The sequence below is a fragment of the Sander lucioperca genome, chromosome 13 (assembly GCF_008315115.2).
Source record: "Sander lucioperca isolate FBNREF2018 chromosome 13, SLUC_FBN_1.2, whole genome shotgun sequence".
Taxonomy (NCBI): Eukaryota; Metazoa; Chordata; class Actinopteri; order Perciformes; family Percidae; genus Sander; species Sander lucioperca.
In genome coordinates this window covers 10,896,374-10,914,480 of record NC_050185.1, presented here as the reverse complement: position 1 = coordinate 10,914,480, position 18,107 = coordinate 10,896,374, and the positions used below count along the sequence as shown (strand labels likewise).

Here is an 18,107-nt window from a genome sequence, read left to right as displayed (position 1 = left end):
TTGGATACAGTGATGTGTGCACTCTATCTGGATTAATTGGGTGTATTTGACATTGCCCAGTGTGGTTTTATCCCTTTGAATCCATTCTTCTCTTCACGCTTACCTTTGACAGTGACATGAACGGTCTGGTTGATTGACACCTGGGGCTGGATTAGGACGCTACACAAGTAGGTGCCCTCGTCCGCGCCCTTCTGCACGTCCGTCAGCCTCAGTGTGCCATTCTCAAACACCACTTGACGATGATTATCAGGCAGCTGCATGCCGTCCTTCAGCCACTTGATGGAGTAATACGGGTAGCCAATTACGCGGCACGTTATGTAGGTGTTCCTGCCCGCTACTGCGGTGATGTCCCGCATGGGTCTGATTCTGGGTGGACCTGGAGACACAGGGAAGAGAGGGAGGGGATGGAGGGAGGAGACAGAGAGAGACACAGAGGTCGAAGAGGGGGGCAGATGAGGTGAGGGAGGTCATGGCAGAGTAAAGGGAGCAGCCACGGAGACGAAAGGTGAAGAGATAAAGGTTGAGGGATAGAGTGATTGGGGCAAGTTGACAGGTGGAGAGGGAGGTTAGTTATGCTCCCTTTACTAAAATCTGATTGAGGATATTTGTTGATTTTAATCTAATCAAATATTCTGTGTATCTAAGTGATTGTGTATGTTTCTAAATTATCCTCAGATAGATAGATAGATAGATAGATAGATTTACATAACATTTCTGCCAAAATTGGGTCGAGATCCATATCTGACTTTTTAATTTCTATTTTACAATATAAATAATTATATATGCCACATAAATGCAGAGTTTTCACGATAAAGTATGTCTGTGACTCCACAAGCCTCCATACTGCACAGTGAAAACAATGAAAAGGCCAAAAAGACAGCTATGGCAAGAGAGCTAGTTATATCTAGCTAGCTGGTAAGATAGCCACGGCTAGCTTTAGCTAAGGCTTAAACAAATTGTACTTACATACTGAATTTTTCCCCCGCTGTCCTTGAAAAATATCCAGTTTGATGTACCAACAAGTTGGTAAATCACTTCGTTATTCACATAACTAACATGAGACAAAGGTAACTAGAGTAAGTTAGCTGAGTGGCTAGTAGCAGTAAACAAAATCTCAACTCTTGGATCAAGTAGAAATCATACTATTTGGTGTGGGGAAAATCACACTCAATTGTAAATTCATTTATATTATTGATTTAGATTTAGATACAGTTGATCCCTATGAACTATGGGCTGTAAATAATCCAAATAAAGTTTTTTTTATTTTTCTGAAACAAACACACTTACAGTAAAAATGGACATGAAAGCTGAGAGAACACAGATACTGCATTCTGTGAGTGCAGTATCTGCAATTTAAGGTAATATGTAGGTTTTATGGCAAATATTTCTGTTTTAATATACATTTCATTATATATTTATTATATCTGTTTGGCAAACATTTTCCTCAAAATCACTGCTTCTGTAGTTACTGCCCTATACCTTTGTAGTGCAAGATAGATAGATAGATAGATAGATAGTAACTGTGTGAAATGCAAACTAATCTATGCCTCTCACTAGCCCCTGTGTGTTTGTATAGAGTCAGGTGTAGAGTGCATTTATATTGAAAAGCAGACAGGCACCTCTTACGTTTATGCGCGCTTGGTACTCGGCGCTACCGGCCGAGTTGCGTGCGACGCAACGATACACTCCCCCATCTCGAATGAGCGGGCTGCTGACGTTGACGTGTGACACGGTCAAGCCGTCTGACAGGGTGTACTGGCTGGTCTTGTAGGTGGAGTCTCGGACCACGGGCTCATCGTCCAGCGTCCAGGTGATGGAGGGGGGCGGGGCTCCTTTGGCCCCACACATGAGGGAGAAAGGCTCGCCGGGGTTCACCACCCGCTCGCTGAAGGAAGACACAATACGAGGAGTTCCATCTGAGAGGAGACAGAGAGAGAGAGAGAGAGAGAGAGAGAGAGAGCGAAAGATGAAAAATAAAGGACACAAAGAGAGTGGTGAGAAGTTCAGACAGAAAAGCATTTAGATCCATTTATGCCCATCTCTGCTGCATTTTGAAAGCCAAATGATTTTGTCTATTTATTCAATGACAAACAGTTCTGTGGTGTCCTTTTAATGCATCTATCAATGGTATTTGCAACAACAAAGAATTTAGGCACCAGTATTCAGATGAAGAATACAAGTCAACAGCTTTACATTTAAAGAGCACGGTTTCCTGTCACTTTGCTGTTACAATGCCGTGATAAAATGCCTGCTGCATCCCTGTTCATACAGAATGTGCACTTGTTTAGTTTCCCGACAGTCTCTGCCCACATACCCTCTAGCAGAATAATGGAAAAGTCCTGAGCAGTGTGGCCCTTTCGGGAGGCGAAGCATTGGTAGGCCCCAGAGTGGAACTTCTGTGCTGCAGTGATCTGCAAGGTGTCGTTGTGTTGTCCCTGGATGGAGATGTGCTGGTCGGGGACGATGGGCTCTGTGTTGCTGTACCAGTTGATGGTGTATTCTGGAGAGCCCTCCACAGTGCAGGTGAAGAACAATGTGCTGCTGATGCCAGTTTTCAGATTCTTAGGGGACAAGGTCACTCGTAGTGGATCTGAGAGAAGGAGACATGTTGTTTGTTAGAACACAGATGTATTTAAAAAAACATATTTTCTATCTTTTGGTTTATGCATTTTCTGTCTTTACATACTTTACCATAAGTATGTATTGCTGATGCTTGACTCCTTTTTTTTTATATTCCCTGAACTTAATATCAACAACTTGAACTTTTTTTTGTCATAAATGCAATATAAAAATAGAATTTTGTGGTACCACTGTGCAGTAAATTATAATTTTATCAGTTGTTGTTTGTTCATTTATTGGTGGTTAATAACCTAGTTATTAAGGCTTCACAAACCAGTAATTATCCAGATAAAAATACATTGTGTTGCCAGATTTGTGAGTAAACATTTAAGTTATACTCTATGCTAATTTAACTGCATTTACACATTATATTAGGTTATTACTCATTTGCAACATTAAACATTAAAGATGTATTCATTAATTTATACACACACATTTTAAATCCTCTTTAAGTGTGTTTTATTGTCAAGCGATATCAATTATCACTCAACTGGATTCAAAGTATGACACATGGATTCATAGATACAGTAGGCGTTTACATTCATAGAGATGGGAAGAAAGAGAGAGAGCACAATCAGCGGTGGTGACTCAATCAGTTTGACGCACTCATTAAAAAAGCAGCTGGAGATATCTCTTCACATCTCTGTCCACTTGTGTGTGTGTGAGAGAGAGTGTGTGTATGTACGTGTGTGTGTGCACAAATGTCAGTGAGCAATAAGGCAGCTGGTGGTGTGTGGCTGGGGGGCATCACTGTGCCTCCCAACCCCCCCCTCATCCTGTCAGAGTCACAGAGTGTGCTGCCATGATGTGCCCACTGGCAAAGCCTACCGCCTCTTTATTCTCTCCCTCTGTCTCGCCTTCTCTCGCTCTTTGTTTCTTTGTATACTTTACACAATGTACATTTATCTCCGCCCCTCTTGTTATCTTGTTATTACATTGTAGATAATGTCATTCCAGCACTGTCTGGATGTCTGATCGTCCCTTCTGTGACCCCTCGTATTTATCTCCGTCTTCCTCACCCTTCTCCCTGATGGTGAATGCTGCTGGCAGCTGTGTTACGAATTCAGTCTCAGTGAATTACTGCCCTGTCTCTCTTTTTGAGACCTGATACGACGGGGCATCATACAGCTCACACACATGTTTGTTACAGACACACTCTAGGTGCGACTTATATGTGTGCCTCAAACCAAAAGGAGAGGATTTTGTGAATGTGTCCATCTGCCAGGCTGATTCACTGAGAAGACAGCGTGGGAGTCTGTCAGGTTGTTTAGCGATAGAGTTGTGTGTGTGTGTGTGTGTGTATATGTGTGTGTGTAGTTGTGCTCACAAACCTATAACGTGAAGCTGTCCAGACACCTCCTTTGAGCCAAAACTGTTGGTGACTTCGCATGCGTAGCTACCGCTGTCTTCCTGCTTCAGGTCACTGATGGTCAGCCCTGTCAAACGCCGTGTCCAGCGGGCATCCGAGGGCAGCGGGCGACCATCTTTTAGCCAACGCACGGTGGGGCTGGGGTACCCTCCCGCTATGCAGGGGAGCTCGATACTCTGGCCTGCGTGCACCTCCCCTGCTTGGAAACTGTCCAGGATGGTGGGTGAGGACTCGTTGGGGTCTGGAGGGCAGAGATAGGATACATTTTTTTTCAAGACAAAGAGAAATATCAGACTAACTTGAGTAAACTGACATAACACCAAGCTGCTCACCCATCACAGAGAGCCTGGCTCCGTTGCTTTGGCGCGTCTCGCCGCTGTACTTATGTTTGGTGATGCACCTGTATGTGGAGAGGGCATCCTCCTTCTGAACATCAGAGATGTAAAGAGCCCCAAAGGTGGTCAGCGAGAACCTGTTACCTGAGGAAGACATCCAGTGAAGACTTACATTAGTTTTCCCAAAGGAAACCTGCTGACAGACAGAAACACGCTGTAAAAAACCTGCACTAAGACTATCGCTACGGTGCAAATGCATTGTACTCATTGCAAAACCGTATTTTGTTAAGGACAAACAGCTGCCTGAACAGTTGGCACTACCTGCCTGATAATGTTGCTTCCCAAAAGCTGGCACACTTTCAAGACCTGGAGGACACACAGCGGTCACTTACACCACCCATAGACATAGCAGAGACAGATTTACTGCTCCTCCACACACAATGTAAAACTCTTATGCACCATCATCACCAAACTATCTCAATGTTCTTCCTTTTAAGTGTGGTGACAAAAGTGAAAGGCCAAAGATCAAGTGTGCCACTATGTGATGAGAGCTGCCTGTTCTCTTTCATAGCATTTGTTTTGTGTCTCACATTTTATGCTGCATTCATAGAACCGTGGTTATGTAAATACCTCCATGTTAACATGCTGTGCACATTGATTAGAGGAAGAGAGGGAAACACATGCAATAGCAATTGTCTCGCTAAAAGTGTGACATATTTCAAAATGGTTGCCGCTATACAATGAGGTTAGTTTACATCGTTTGTGTCTTTTAGCATCTACAGACCAGCAGCTGGATTGGCCATGTTCAGGTGCACCTGTGTGTTTATCAACATCAATATTTTATCTACAAGCTCTGTATTTGTCGGGGTCTTGCGGAGGGGTTGAGTAGGAATACTGAAGGTAGCAGTTATGGACTGTGCATGTGTTTGCATGGAATATACCGCATGACCCGAGAGGGAGGCACAGGCTGCAATTTCACAGCAGCCTTTGTTTGCCCCCAGAATGAAGCCTTACAGGATAATGAGCACTTTAAGACTGCTACTCCCACAACACCGACGACTCGCCTGTCACAACACTCTGACATAGACAGGGGAGAGGGAGAGAGAGAGAGAGAGAGAGAGAGAGAGAGAGAGAGAGAGAGAGAGAGAGAGAGCGAACGAGAGTCAGCTGGATCTGTCAAAGCCAGACTTTCTGTCTTCAGCAGGGGACAGAATTCATCCCTCTGAAACAACCCTGATTAAACACACACACATCACATTATTTCCCTTATTATCCATCCATCTTAAGTGAGTAGCTTGTACATAGCATCAGTCTATCTTTAGTCGACTCTTTCCATCTCTTTGTGTAAACCCTCTGATCGTCTCACTCACCCTCTCTCTCTCTCTCTCTCTCTCTCTCTCTCTCTCTCTCTCTCTCTCTCTCGCCCCCTCTCTCTCTCCCTCTCTCTCTCTCTCTCTCTCTCCCCCTCTCTCTCTCTCTCTCTCTCTCTCTCTCTCCCCCTCTCTCTCTCTCTCTCTCTCTCTCTCTCTCTCTCTCTCTCTCTCTGTCTCTAAGCAGAGTGGCAGACAGAGTAAAATATTAATTACTAAATCACTGTGCTCCCTCAGCTTTTATTAATGCTGACTTGACTAGATAACGAGAAACTGAGCCAATGTGAATTATATACACACACTCACACACATATAGACACAAACACACACACAGCTGCAGCAAAACATGCAGACATGCATGCATGCATGCAGGCACTCTGAGTAGACGGCCGCAGTTGTTAGTGTTGCATAATTATTATAATTTATTTTTTTAATTGTGCCACATTTACATTATACCATAATACTAGAGTGTCTATCTCTCTGGGAGTATAACAATTTTATTTGGCAAGTATTTAACATTTTTACACAAACCTGTAGTTTTACCCCTGCTTTAACTCTTCCATATACACTAAGCATATGTCTCAAACCTTGAAGAAAGACACAAAAACTCCACAGAGAAAGGTCCTAGATGGGACACCAACAGAGATCCACTGTGTCATCAGACATACTACTTCACTTGGCACGTTTCTTCATGACAGACTTTCACCAAAAATTGTAAAGACTGAAAAGATAAGTTGATCCATGTTTTAAAAGTTATCTTTTGATGGCTATAAAACCATTAGTATGTGAGCTTTTTGTTTTGCAAAACACCATGAACTCAAAAACCAAACACTCATGGATCCTTGAAAAAGCTCTGAAGGAACCATTTAGAGGTTAAAGTATTTTTCAACTATAAATGGCTCTTTAAGGAGTTCTCTCACCCAGAAAGAAGCTGTTTGAAAGAAGCTGTATTGCCTAGAGGATGTCAACATTGTTGGATTTTGTATGAGTTCGGTCAGAGTCTCAATGAGACGCATTCATGGAAGAAATTGTGCAAAATTGTTTGTGTATTCCTGATGCAGATGGGGTCCAGAGGGGAACTATAGTAATATTAACTTGTAAGTGCCAGATCTGGAAGATTATGTGTATTTTTGACAGGACCAAAAATGTTAAAGGTACAGAAAAATGGAAATCATTATTCTCAAATTTTACCAAAATGTTAAATATTTACAAACAAAGAAACACTATATTTTAACTACAAAATATCTTTGAAAAAAAAAGCTAGATTATTTCCCCTATACCCCTCCCAGATGTTTTGTTTTTAATTAGAAAGGTTTTTCCATTTATAAGGCCATTTTTAATAATTATTGATTTTTTAAAGACTAAAATTAGAAGAATGAAACTCAGTGACAGTACTGGGCAGCAACTGTATGCTGTTTTTATGTAATGTAAAAAAGTGCCATACGAATTGTACTGTATGTCCTTAGCGAACCTATCTTGTGTAATAAAGGGTTTCTTTAGCTTTATTTTTTAATCCAACAAAATGCCTGTGGCCTTACAGTCACACAGGCCAAACCTGCTGCTATGACAAATACCAAAGAGGAGGAGAGAAAAGAGAAAAATAATGGAAGTATAAATGTGCGAGAGAAAATATAAGCATGATAGTCTATAAATAGGAAACATACTGTAGCCCGTGTGTGTCCAAGAGTGTGTGTAAGTGAGTGCACCGTGTGTGTGTGTGTGTGTGTGTGTGTGCGAGTAAGTAGCAGCCTCATTTTCTCACATGCAAATGAAGGCGTCGGCGCAAAGATAACGAGGCCCATATTTCCACCTCCTCAGTGGGGCCATTATTTATTGATGTTCTGCATATTTCCCCCTCCCTCCCACTCTCACGCTTTCTTCATCCTCTCCTTGTTGCTAGGGTCTTCTCACTGCCATCCTGTTACGATTTCGGTGTACTTTCAGTAATTATTAAAGCACAATGTGTTTGCAATCATGGAGGACGAAACAGTAAAACCCTGTGTCGTGTGACTGCGAAAATCATAATAGTGTATTGGTGAAAGATGTCGGTGAAATTAATGGGAAAAGAATATCATTAGTATGAAGTTGCTAAATATAGCTTCTTGGATGCAAGTAGGTTTTGTATCCAATATTTTCCAAAACCATACAACATAACACACTTTCTTTTAGTTTTCTCATTTCCTGAGTCTCAATCTGGAGTTTGCTGGTTTGAAAGTCAGTTCATTCCAATGTTGTGCCTTACATTAAGGATAATAACATGAACTTATTTAGCCTTTAAACCATCAGGACTCACAGGAAGTAGTTAAAAAATAATTTGGGGCCTGTTCATTGGCAATTCTATGTGCAGTTCGGAAACTTAGTTGGACTTCTCTACCCTCAACAGGAAACTAATTTAGCTCTTGGAAGTGACTCTGACCTACATGCTTTAGAGGGGCAAATTGCCACACTATCTAGAATAGCCTATTTTAGGAGACAACCTTTTTCCTCTCTTAGCAGGAATAATCTAATGACACTAACCTGTCTGGAATACAGCTTTTCCTGTATACAAAGCAAAACAAAAACTAAAGAAAAATACAAATTGACTGTATGATCGTGCAGCACTCACAGCTTTGAGTTAAAACACTGGTGTTCCTATGGGAGTTCCCAGTATGGACCCCATATCTAATCAGTTTGAAAAAGGCTAATGAGCTATCGAACTCACATCCCTGTTTCCCTTCTGGCAGAGCAGTACAATCTGATCCCTAGAGTCTCCATCTTACTCAACAGTGCTGACGGTCAAAGGCAGTGGTTCCTTGCCTTGAAGGGCTCTCCCAGTTAAATGAAGGTTAGCGTATTTTCACTGCTCATTATGATGACTTTAAGCTAGCACAAGGAGAAAATGTGCCAAAGCAGCGGAGGGTCAGAGGCTTCACTCCTCCACAGCAACAACAGTGTAAATCCTCAGAGAGATGCCCGCAGCACATGTTTATCCATTAAAGAGAAGTGGTCTAAAGTTAAAAGATAAGAAGGAAACTGACTCTAAAAACTTATTCAAAAGGTTACCTTTAGGATTATGCTTCAAAATAAAGATGGGAAGGGAGTCTCCCTGCCCATTTCAGTGAGCTGAAATATCTACACATTACCTAAGGCTTTAATAAGAGACAATACACATCAAATAGGCTATTACTGTACATATAGACATATTTTGCAGCGATCACTGATATGAAGAGTGATTATAAAATAAAAGATAAAATGTAATTTTCCTCTACTGAAATTTGTTCCTAAAACAGCAATGTACAGTTGCTTTCAAATTTGAATCAAAAATCTATTGAAGTGATTAAGTTTAACTCTGTAAACTGATTTCTTTTCACCAATAAACCATAAACCGTTGGAAGAGGAAACAAGTTTAGTAAAAAAAAATGCTTTGGAGATGTAACAAAAAAAAAAGAAAGATCTACGTATCTGGTTTGAACAAAACTCTGATACACACAAACACAAATAAACACATACGGCACATGGACATCAAAGTTAGGTTAGTCATTGTAATTTAGCACATCGATTATAATCCTCTGAACGCCGCTATTGATTATAAGCCTCCGAACAAAACAGTGGTCGATATTCTGACTTTGACGATGGAAAAATTGCATTTTGTGTGTCTGCTTTATACCCCTGCTCTCAACAGCAAGTGTCAGAGAAGAATTTGAATGAAGGTGAGAAGAGGAGGAGGGGATCAAAGACTTGTGACTGTCACAGAAAGAAGAAGAAAGAAAGAAAAGAAAAAAACGCAGTATATTCCGGAGATATTCTCTGCGGTGCTGGAATGTGCTTGGTGCTCACAAATGCAGACATGCCCGGCACAAACACACACAGAAACACCTACCGGGCTTAAAATAGGACAAAAAATATTTCCCGCCTGGAATGAAAAATAATAAACTATATTACAAAATTAGCACAGTGGAGTCAGTGAATGGCAGTGGTCCAGTTTTGCAGCAGAGGAATGTGTTAAAGCAGAAAATCAGCACTGAATGACTTGATTTAGAGAGGAATGAGCGGAGAAAGGAAGAAAAGACGGTAGGGGAGAAAAGCAAAGGGAAAGATGGAGGGTAAACTGTGGAGGAGATAACAGTCCATGTCTGTGTTCTCCCCTCCTTTCAAACCTTTATGCAAAAAAAGGGGTGTTGCATCTGTATTCAAAGCGAGAGCCCACTCCACCCTCCTTTTGCTCTCTCCCCTCTCTCTGCTGTGTACATTAAAAGCCCAAGTAGAAGCAGGTGTCAGCCAATTAAAATATATACACTTTCCTGGCTTTCTACCGCACACTTACTTAACATCTATGAATGGCGCCCTCTTAACTCCTTTCAATTCACGTTCAAAGCAGGTTTTATTGGCACAACTGATGTGTAACAACTTATTGTGCAATGGGAGCCCACCCCGCTGCATCTCCTCCATAAAAGGGACTTTGTTAACACGACCAAACTGTTCAGACAGAGCACGAGTCACGCTGCCAGTTAAGACTTACACTGCATGAGCAATATCTGACTCTCAGCATTCAATTCTCTCCTTTTTCCCCTCTCGCTTCTTCTCTGTCGCTTGTTCATTTTCTAGAAGGGGAGATGCAAGACGTAGAAGGAACCGCAGCTCTGTCATGTTTTCATTAAAAAGCCACGCTTCACTGTCTAATCCTAACTGCTGTCCTCTTTCCTAACCAATTCTGACTGCTTACCTCATCTTTCAATCATGTTCACCCTGCCCTGCCCCTTGCTACTGTGTTGTGTTGTGCACCGCTCCCATCCTGAGTGGAGAGGATGTTAGAAAGTTGAGGGGACGGAGGTGAGGAGCGGACAAAGGTGGAGGTTGACGAGAGAAAGAGGGATGAGAAAGAGTAGACAGAGCAGAGTCCAGTTACCACATTTTTGGACCACATCTCTTCTGCTTCACTTGACTGCTCTGTCCCAATTTGCCCTGTGTGACTTTAAACAGTAAACACTGGGGGAGGGGATGATGCAGATGGGGCTATCGAGCTACTGAATGGCCAGTCGTGGACAGACATTAAACTGATCGTGTGCAAAAGTAGTCTAACTCAACGCAATGCCGCAGAGACGCCATGTTCCCCCCCATAAACCCACCCTAACCAGACAGGCCGACGATGCTGCATAAAGCTAAATGGACCATCTCAGATAGAGGGAGCGCTGAGGAGATTAGGCATCAGTAGAAGCATCAGAGGAAACGAGGGATGGAGGGGAAGACGGTGGGAGGATAGGAGAGAAATGGGGAGAGATGTAGAAATAGGAGTCCATTATTCATGATGTGTGTTTCATGTGCTTGGTGACATCTGGGACAGCAGTGATAATGAGAGTCCCGGGAGAGAAAAACCACACACACACACACACATCCCAATGCACAGCACCATGCAGAAGTGTGCCACCGTGATCCAAACACCTACCCTTCAACTGGATATCCCATAAACTCTTATTGAACTGTTGATCGCATGTGAACTGAGGCTCAAACACAGAAATAACGCTGTCCCTTAGTCAAAATAAAAATCCGGTGGAAAAAAGCTCTTGCCCCTCCACCTTGTTTTGATTAAGGAGTAAGAGACAGAGTTGGCTATACAGTGTGTGTCTGCCATCATATGTGTGTGTGTGTGTGTGTGTGTGTGTGTGTGTGTGTGTGTGTGTGTGTGTGTGTGTGTGTGTGTGTGTGAGATGCGGTGTACTCCAGCTTAGCCCATGGCCTGGGGCAGTGAGCTGCATTAGTGGGACTGAGTGAGCGGCCTGGTCCCTCCCTATTAGTGTGCTGGTGGCAGAGGAGTGTCACTGCCCAGCATAGAGAGAGAGAGAGAGAGAGAGAGAGAGAGAGAGAGAGAGAGAGAGAGAGAGAGAGAAAGAGAGAGAGAGAGAGAGAGAGAGAGAGAGAGAGAGAGAGAGAGAGAGAGAGAGCTTAACTGCTGTCACACACACACACACACACACACACACACACGCACACACACACACACACACACACACACACACACACACACACATACTAACATTGTTTACCAGCAGTTGAATGAAATCCCTAACAGGATGCCAAATGACCATAACTACACTCAGTATCAAATATCACAGTCTCACATTTACCTAAATTAAACCACAGAAACCTCTATCACCATCGACAACAGAGTATCAGCAGTAACCTGCCAGTGGAAAGCGGTGTGCAGAATTCTCTGTATTGCACCTAAGAGGCAGCGATCACTGATTCTATGGTTTTAAAGTGTTTATGACAACCACTGGTTACTGCTTCTGCACAATTACAAACATCCAGTGGGTAAAGTACAACATTGTAAAGAGTACTCAGAAGTAGAAATAACACAAGGTAAAACTACTCTATTACAAGTAAAAATCCTGTAAAGGAATGTACTTGAGCTTCAAGATATAAGCAGCATTTTAACGGTGTAAATAGTCAAAAGCGAGTTCATATTAACCACTATATACAAATAGGTAGTTTAATTTATAATAATGTCTGTAATAAAAAAATGTAACTAGTAACTACAGCTGTCAAATAAAAGTAGTGGAGTAAGAGTACAATATTTCCCTCTGAAATGTGGTAGAGTAGAAGTATAAAGTAACAGAAAACGAACATACTCAAGTGAAATACCTCAAAATTGTGCTTGGGTAAATGTACTTAATCACATTCCAGTTTGAATCTGCCAAACAGGAAGTGGTCAGCATACAATTCATTAAAAAAACATAATTGGCAGAATAATCACTAATAAAAAATGTTGGATAGGCTTTTATAAACCTTTATATATAAAAGTGTGCATATTGCACTGTTGCTAGATATCACCTCATCACATTTCCTATACAGTACATATACTGTACACATGAATATAGACACAGGAAACCATCCTTTTGTTGCATCTGCACAATATTAAACTCAAATTTTGAAGTGAAAAGCCCCCGCTTTACAATGAGACTGACCCTAGATTTTTTCAAAAAGATATTGACTGCTGTTTGCCTTGTATCATCCCTATTGTACATACAACATGCTGAACTGTTGACTAAAGTATTTACAGAGTTCCACTGATGGAAAAAACAGAGAGAAAACAACTCCCAACCATGTTGAATTATTGAAATGCTTACACATGATATTGTATATGTACATACTAAGCCACAAACAACAGCCGAAAAACATCACAACCTTTTCCTCACACTTTTCTAGCACATTGACCCCAAAGCAGCAATCCAGATCTGCTCATCTCCCTCAACTTCCCGCCCACTGCCGTCAACCACGGCCCGCTGTGTTGATCTGGCCTTTATGTGTGTTTGGTCAACTAATAGTGAGGCTGATCAATAGGTCTGATTGAGAGGTCATGTAGGAACATGGCACTTGGATGACCACCAGGGATCCCATTTGATCCCCGAGCATGTCTCCTCACGGTCCCCAGACCACCAGCTGCATTCACAGAAACGCCGTAAAAAAGAAATCTCTCCATCAGGGTCACTGAAGTGTGAAATCCATCACTCTATATATCTCTCTCTATACCAGAATAAATCACAATGTGGATTGCATCTATTCTAGGCTTAATTAAGAATATCTGATTCTAGAACTCTTTCAGTTTCTAGTGTTTATTTCCCTTACACCTTATCTTTTCTTTTAAATTAGACATTTAGTCAGAATTCGAGTTTTGGTATAATCATATATATACTTTAGACTATCTGTAATTATTCCATGAAATCAGATGGAAATTTGTAGGACCACAAGTTAAGAAATGTTATAACAGGATTTGAGAGAAACTCTCTGTCTTTCATATTGAGAAAAAAACAGAAATGAAGACTGACGCTGCTGTGAGCTTCTGAGTAAAGAAGCATTTCCTTAAATACAATTTCTTAGTAAAGCCTGCTGTAATCTCCTCGCCCTAATCCCTCTTCGGGTAGCCTAAACAAAAGAGTAGAAGAAAGCAGGAGGAAAGTGGTAATACCTCTTTACTGAAATCCTATTTCTTAACCCAATCCAGGCCACATAAACCCTCCAACTCTTTGACTCTAAACCTTGACACAAGCCTTCCTGCTTTCACTTTCCTTAACAACTCTGGATGTGATTAGCAGTGCAGATTAACAAATATCCTTCCCAGAGCCAGTAAATACAAATTATTTGGTTACTCTCATCTGATAGAATACTGTAAGGTTTAGAAGTGGAGTTAATTCATAGTTGAAAGGTGTAAGGCTCAGAATTTAATATAATTTACATTTGATTTAATTTACTAGAAATGTATTTACAATGTTTAGTCAGTTAATCATTTACATATTTATGTTACACAATTATTAGTTACATATTTACATGTTTACATATTTAACACAGTCAGGATATTCTGTTGAATCTGCCTCTCTGATTCCCTCAGGTTTACCTCAGTCTAAGTTCTCGCTTCTGATTGGTTAGTTCAGTCACGTGGAAGGTCCGAACAAGGAAGTGTTGTTGTTGTGAGTGGTGTTCAGTAAAGTACCGCTTGAGAAAGTCATCCGTCTCCATCCTGCTGTTTATTCTCATAAAAAGTGATCCACCACCACACACCAAACCCTCACGTTACAATACTAAAAAAGATCCCAGTGATGAGAATGTGGTGATCACTCAGGAGCAAGAGTGGACAATGCGACCTGAAATCTATATGAAGATAAATTATCACTTTACCTTGATAACAATACACTTACATACATCAGTGTGCTTTCTATCTAATGTTACTACAACTATATACTTACAATTTGTAGTTGTGGTGTTGATCATGTCTTTAAATTACTGTCAAACTGTACCACGCCTGAAGCTACAGTAATATTATAAGGAAAGTTACATCAGTTAAAACTAACTCAAAGAATCATCTTCTTTTTCCTAGTTTATTACAACTCAGTCTTATTTTAGTAGGTTTGTGCCATGTTATCACAATGAATAAAAATAATGGCAAAAGCAGAAAAAAAGACCCCAGTTTTAATCAACTGTAATTATCTTTAAAGCCACATGATTAGAAATGTGTGAATCCACACCAGACATCCCAAACTAACTCTCTCATCTCTCTCTCCCTCTCTCTCACTTGATATATTCTCACACAGCCTGGCTTGAAGGGCCAGATTTCTGTCAGTGATGTGCTTGCAGGGGCTTCCCCATCTCTCCCTCTTACACTGATTGACACTGATACACTGATGCACCGTAAACATGCTCATACTACATGCTCATACTGCACGTGTGTGTGTGTTTGTGTGTGCATGCGTGCATGAGCCTGAGAGTGTTTACTGAAGACACAAAGAGAAAAAAAGCCGGGGGAGAGGGACGGCAGAGTGTGTACGTTTCTGTGTTATGCGCACGTGAGCAGGCGTGTGTAGTAGTGTGTAAATAGTCAATAATAGCCGACACTTGTCAGCCCTCTGCTCTGTACTCACAAAGCCTGTGGTTGAGCCATTGTTGAACTCCGCCTCTCCACGCCAGCCACCCCCCTCCCAACTGGGCCTCTCAAGCAGAGATAATTATGCCTATTGTGCCCCTTGCACGCACGCACACACACACACACACACACACACACACACACACACACACACACACACACACACACACACACACACACACACACACACACACACACACGTTTGTGCTAATTTACACACCCACCCACCCACGTGCCTACTCAACCTAACTGAGTAAAAGATGGCTGCCAGCACCCCATCTGTTCCTGCCCTGCTCAGCACACTGGGGTAAATGTGAGAGGGGAAAACATATCCGGAGATAGAAGAAAGAAAAGAAAAAGAGGTGAACAAACTGCAGAATTATTTGGTTGCATTGGAAACTGTGTTTGAACGGTTAAAAGGTAATATATTTCCATGTTGTTTTGTCATTTCTTAGATAGATGATTTTACAAAAAAATGCTCATTGTTAGGTTTTGGTGTTACCAGCATATGTTTGCATGTGTACATAGGTAATAGGGGCACCTTCTGCTGCATAATTTAGTCTTTAATGTCTCCCACTAACCCCCATGGCCATGCTGTGTGCCATGTGGGACAGAGGCAGGAGGAGAGGAGGGTAAGGTGAGGGAGGGTTGGTGTGAGACTAGAGGGTGGAGGTGACAGAGGGCAACAGTCGATGGGGTTATGTTCAATGAGCCCTGGGGACGCCACGTGCTCCCTGTCCTCCTCTGTCACACCACATCCTGCTGCACCCAGGCAGCCCGAGCACAACAACAGGACAGCCGCCACGCAGCAGAGCAGAGTGGAGCGCAGCCTTAATGTATCCAGAGTTAATGTTTAATGAGTACTCCATATTCAGGCAGCTTCGTGCAAAATCTGAAAATGGCTTTATTGTGTTACTTTCGAGGGTGATGTGTGTGTGTGTGTGTGTGTGTGTGTGTGTGTGTGTGTGTGTGTGTGTGTGTGTGTGTGTAGGGGGCAGGCTTGTACATTTGTACTTTGCAGAAGCGAGTGTGAGTGTGTGTGTGTCAGACCGGTGTTTACAAGAGTCTGCTGTGTCCCAGACAAGTGTATCTATTAATGTATTCCTGCTCTGAGTGTAAAAGCACAGATTTACAAACAGACATTGTGTCCTAACACACCACTGCTCTCCATGAGGTCCCTCTGGCTTTGTCACCTCTCTCCTCACTGCACCTGTGCGGAGCTTTAGGACACTAACTTTTTAATTACTGAGAGGAAAAGCTGCAGTACGTGCATTGTCTAAGAAATATATATACACAACTGTTTTAGAACTGTCAAATACATAGCCAGCTGCGGCATGCTGGAGCCATAGAGAGAGCAGGTATACATACATGCACTTATTAAAGTCACCTCCATACATAATATATTTAATATTTATATTTTAATATCCAAATACAGTACATAATGTATATGTAAAGGCCCAATTAGCAATTGATAAACATTTGGTCCATATGGTCCAAACCCCCTTGTAATCGATGTGCTGTGAACTATTCTATATTAATGGCAACTGTTTTGATAATGTTTTAGACAAAATGATAAACCGAATAAATAATCAGCAGGTTAAACGCTAATGGAAATTATTTGCATTATTTGCAGCCCACTCAACCAAGTCCCTGCAAACTAACCAGTTTAGCTTAGTTACTGTAACTTTATCCTACAAATTGATAAACTCAACTGTATTTTTCAACGTGCTCCCAATGAATATGTGTGTGTGTGTGTGTGTGTGTGTGTGTGTGTGTGTGTGTGTGTGTGTGTGTGTGTGTGTTTTCTCTGTTGAACCGCTTGACTTCCAGCAGGGACCCCAGGGGCAGAGGATTGATCGGTAATGTAGCCTGTAAGTGACCTCACCACCCATTAGGATCCAAGTTCACATTAAGGCCTGATAACTCAGCATTTACACACCGACAGGTTAAATCCACCTTACTTTCAACACAACAGAGACTTAGCTAGACTGATGAGATAGAATACATCATTCCTCTCACAGTATTTTGGAAATGTACAGAACAAGCAGTGTCTGTCAATGGTCTGTATGCATGCAAAACACATATGTATCCTGTATAATTTGACCAAGAGGGAGTAGAACAAGATGGAGTGGAAGTTTGGAGAGAAAATAAGAGGATGAGAGTAGAGCTACAAAGATAGTAAAAAAAGAGAACACAGAATACTGAGGATGAGTAGGTGAAGTGTTGATGTGTGCGAGAAGAGTTTTCTGATCTAGTTTTTACTTATGCCATCCATAAATTGTAATTTTTCCCTTCTGTCATTGCTTTTCAGCTCTGGGTTTTATGGATATGTGTATTAAATTACTGTGCAAATACATAAACAAGGCCAAACTGTGTGGCAGGTGGATAAGATGGAGCATGGTTGGGCATCTTCTGTGGACCACCATGTGGCCGCAGCCATCTGCTGGTCCAGTCTCTATTCATTGGAGCCACTTATTAGCTTTCTGCTGGTTAGACTGACGGCCTCGATCTGCAAGCTGAACCCTCTCTGTGTCCCACTGTTGCTTTTATTCCCGTCCACAAACCCTCCATCTCTCTTTCTCCGCTCCAGCTCTCCTCCTTCAGATCACTGCTCAGACAAGCAGGCCTCCATTGTCTTATGAGGGTCACACACACGAGAACCCACACAAAGCTTAACTACAGGGATGGCATGGGATGGGCAAGTGAGAGGGAAATAGGTCAGTCTGCATGCAACCCCCCTAATAAAACGCCTCACTGTCCTGGCTGGACAGGAAAGTGGGGCAGGCTAGGACACACACACACACACACACACACACACACACACACACCTCCAGATGGGTAACGTGTGTTTGACAAAATGGAACCTGTTGGGGTTCAGAGGGCATGGCTGCGTTGTGTTATGTCATCAACTCAACCTTCAGAGCGGTATGTGATTGTCCTGCTAATTAGGGTCTGCACATAATAATTCCTGATTCTTTTTTACTTTTGTCTCGTCACTTTTGAATTCTTGTTTTGTATTTAAA

General features: G+C 42.0%; 1 protein-coding gene across 3 annotated transcripts in view; it reads right to left on the bottom strand.

Moving 5' to 3' along the window:
• LOC116065042 (Down syndrome cell adhesion molecule-like protein 1 homolog) overlaps positions 1–18,107 on the bottom strand; it is a 54,968-nt gene that overhangs the window by 19,820 nt on the left and 17,041 nt on the right. For 2 of the 3 annotated variants that reach the window (XM_031320491.2, XM_031320492.2), the window contains exons 4-8: positions 4,321–4,467; positions 3,951–4,229; positions 2,315–2,590; positions 1,620–1,916; positions 104–376 (exon numbers count right to left, since the gene is read on the bottom strand). In XM_031320491.2, the coding sequence (XP_031176351.1) occupies positions 104–376; positions 1,620–1,916; positions 2,315–2,590; positions 3,951–4,229; positions 4,321–4,467 (1,272 nt within the window). The remainder of the gene's footprint in view (positions 1–103; positions 377–1,619; positions 1,917–2,314; positions 2,591–3,950; positions 4,230–4,320; positions 4,468–18,107) is intronic. The other variant, XR_004894951.1, reaches the window with a different exon arrangement.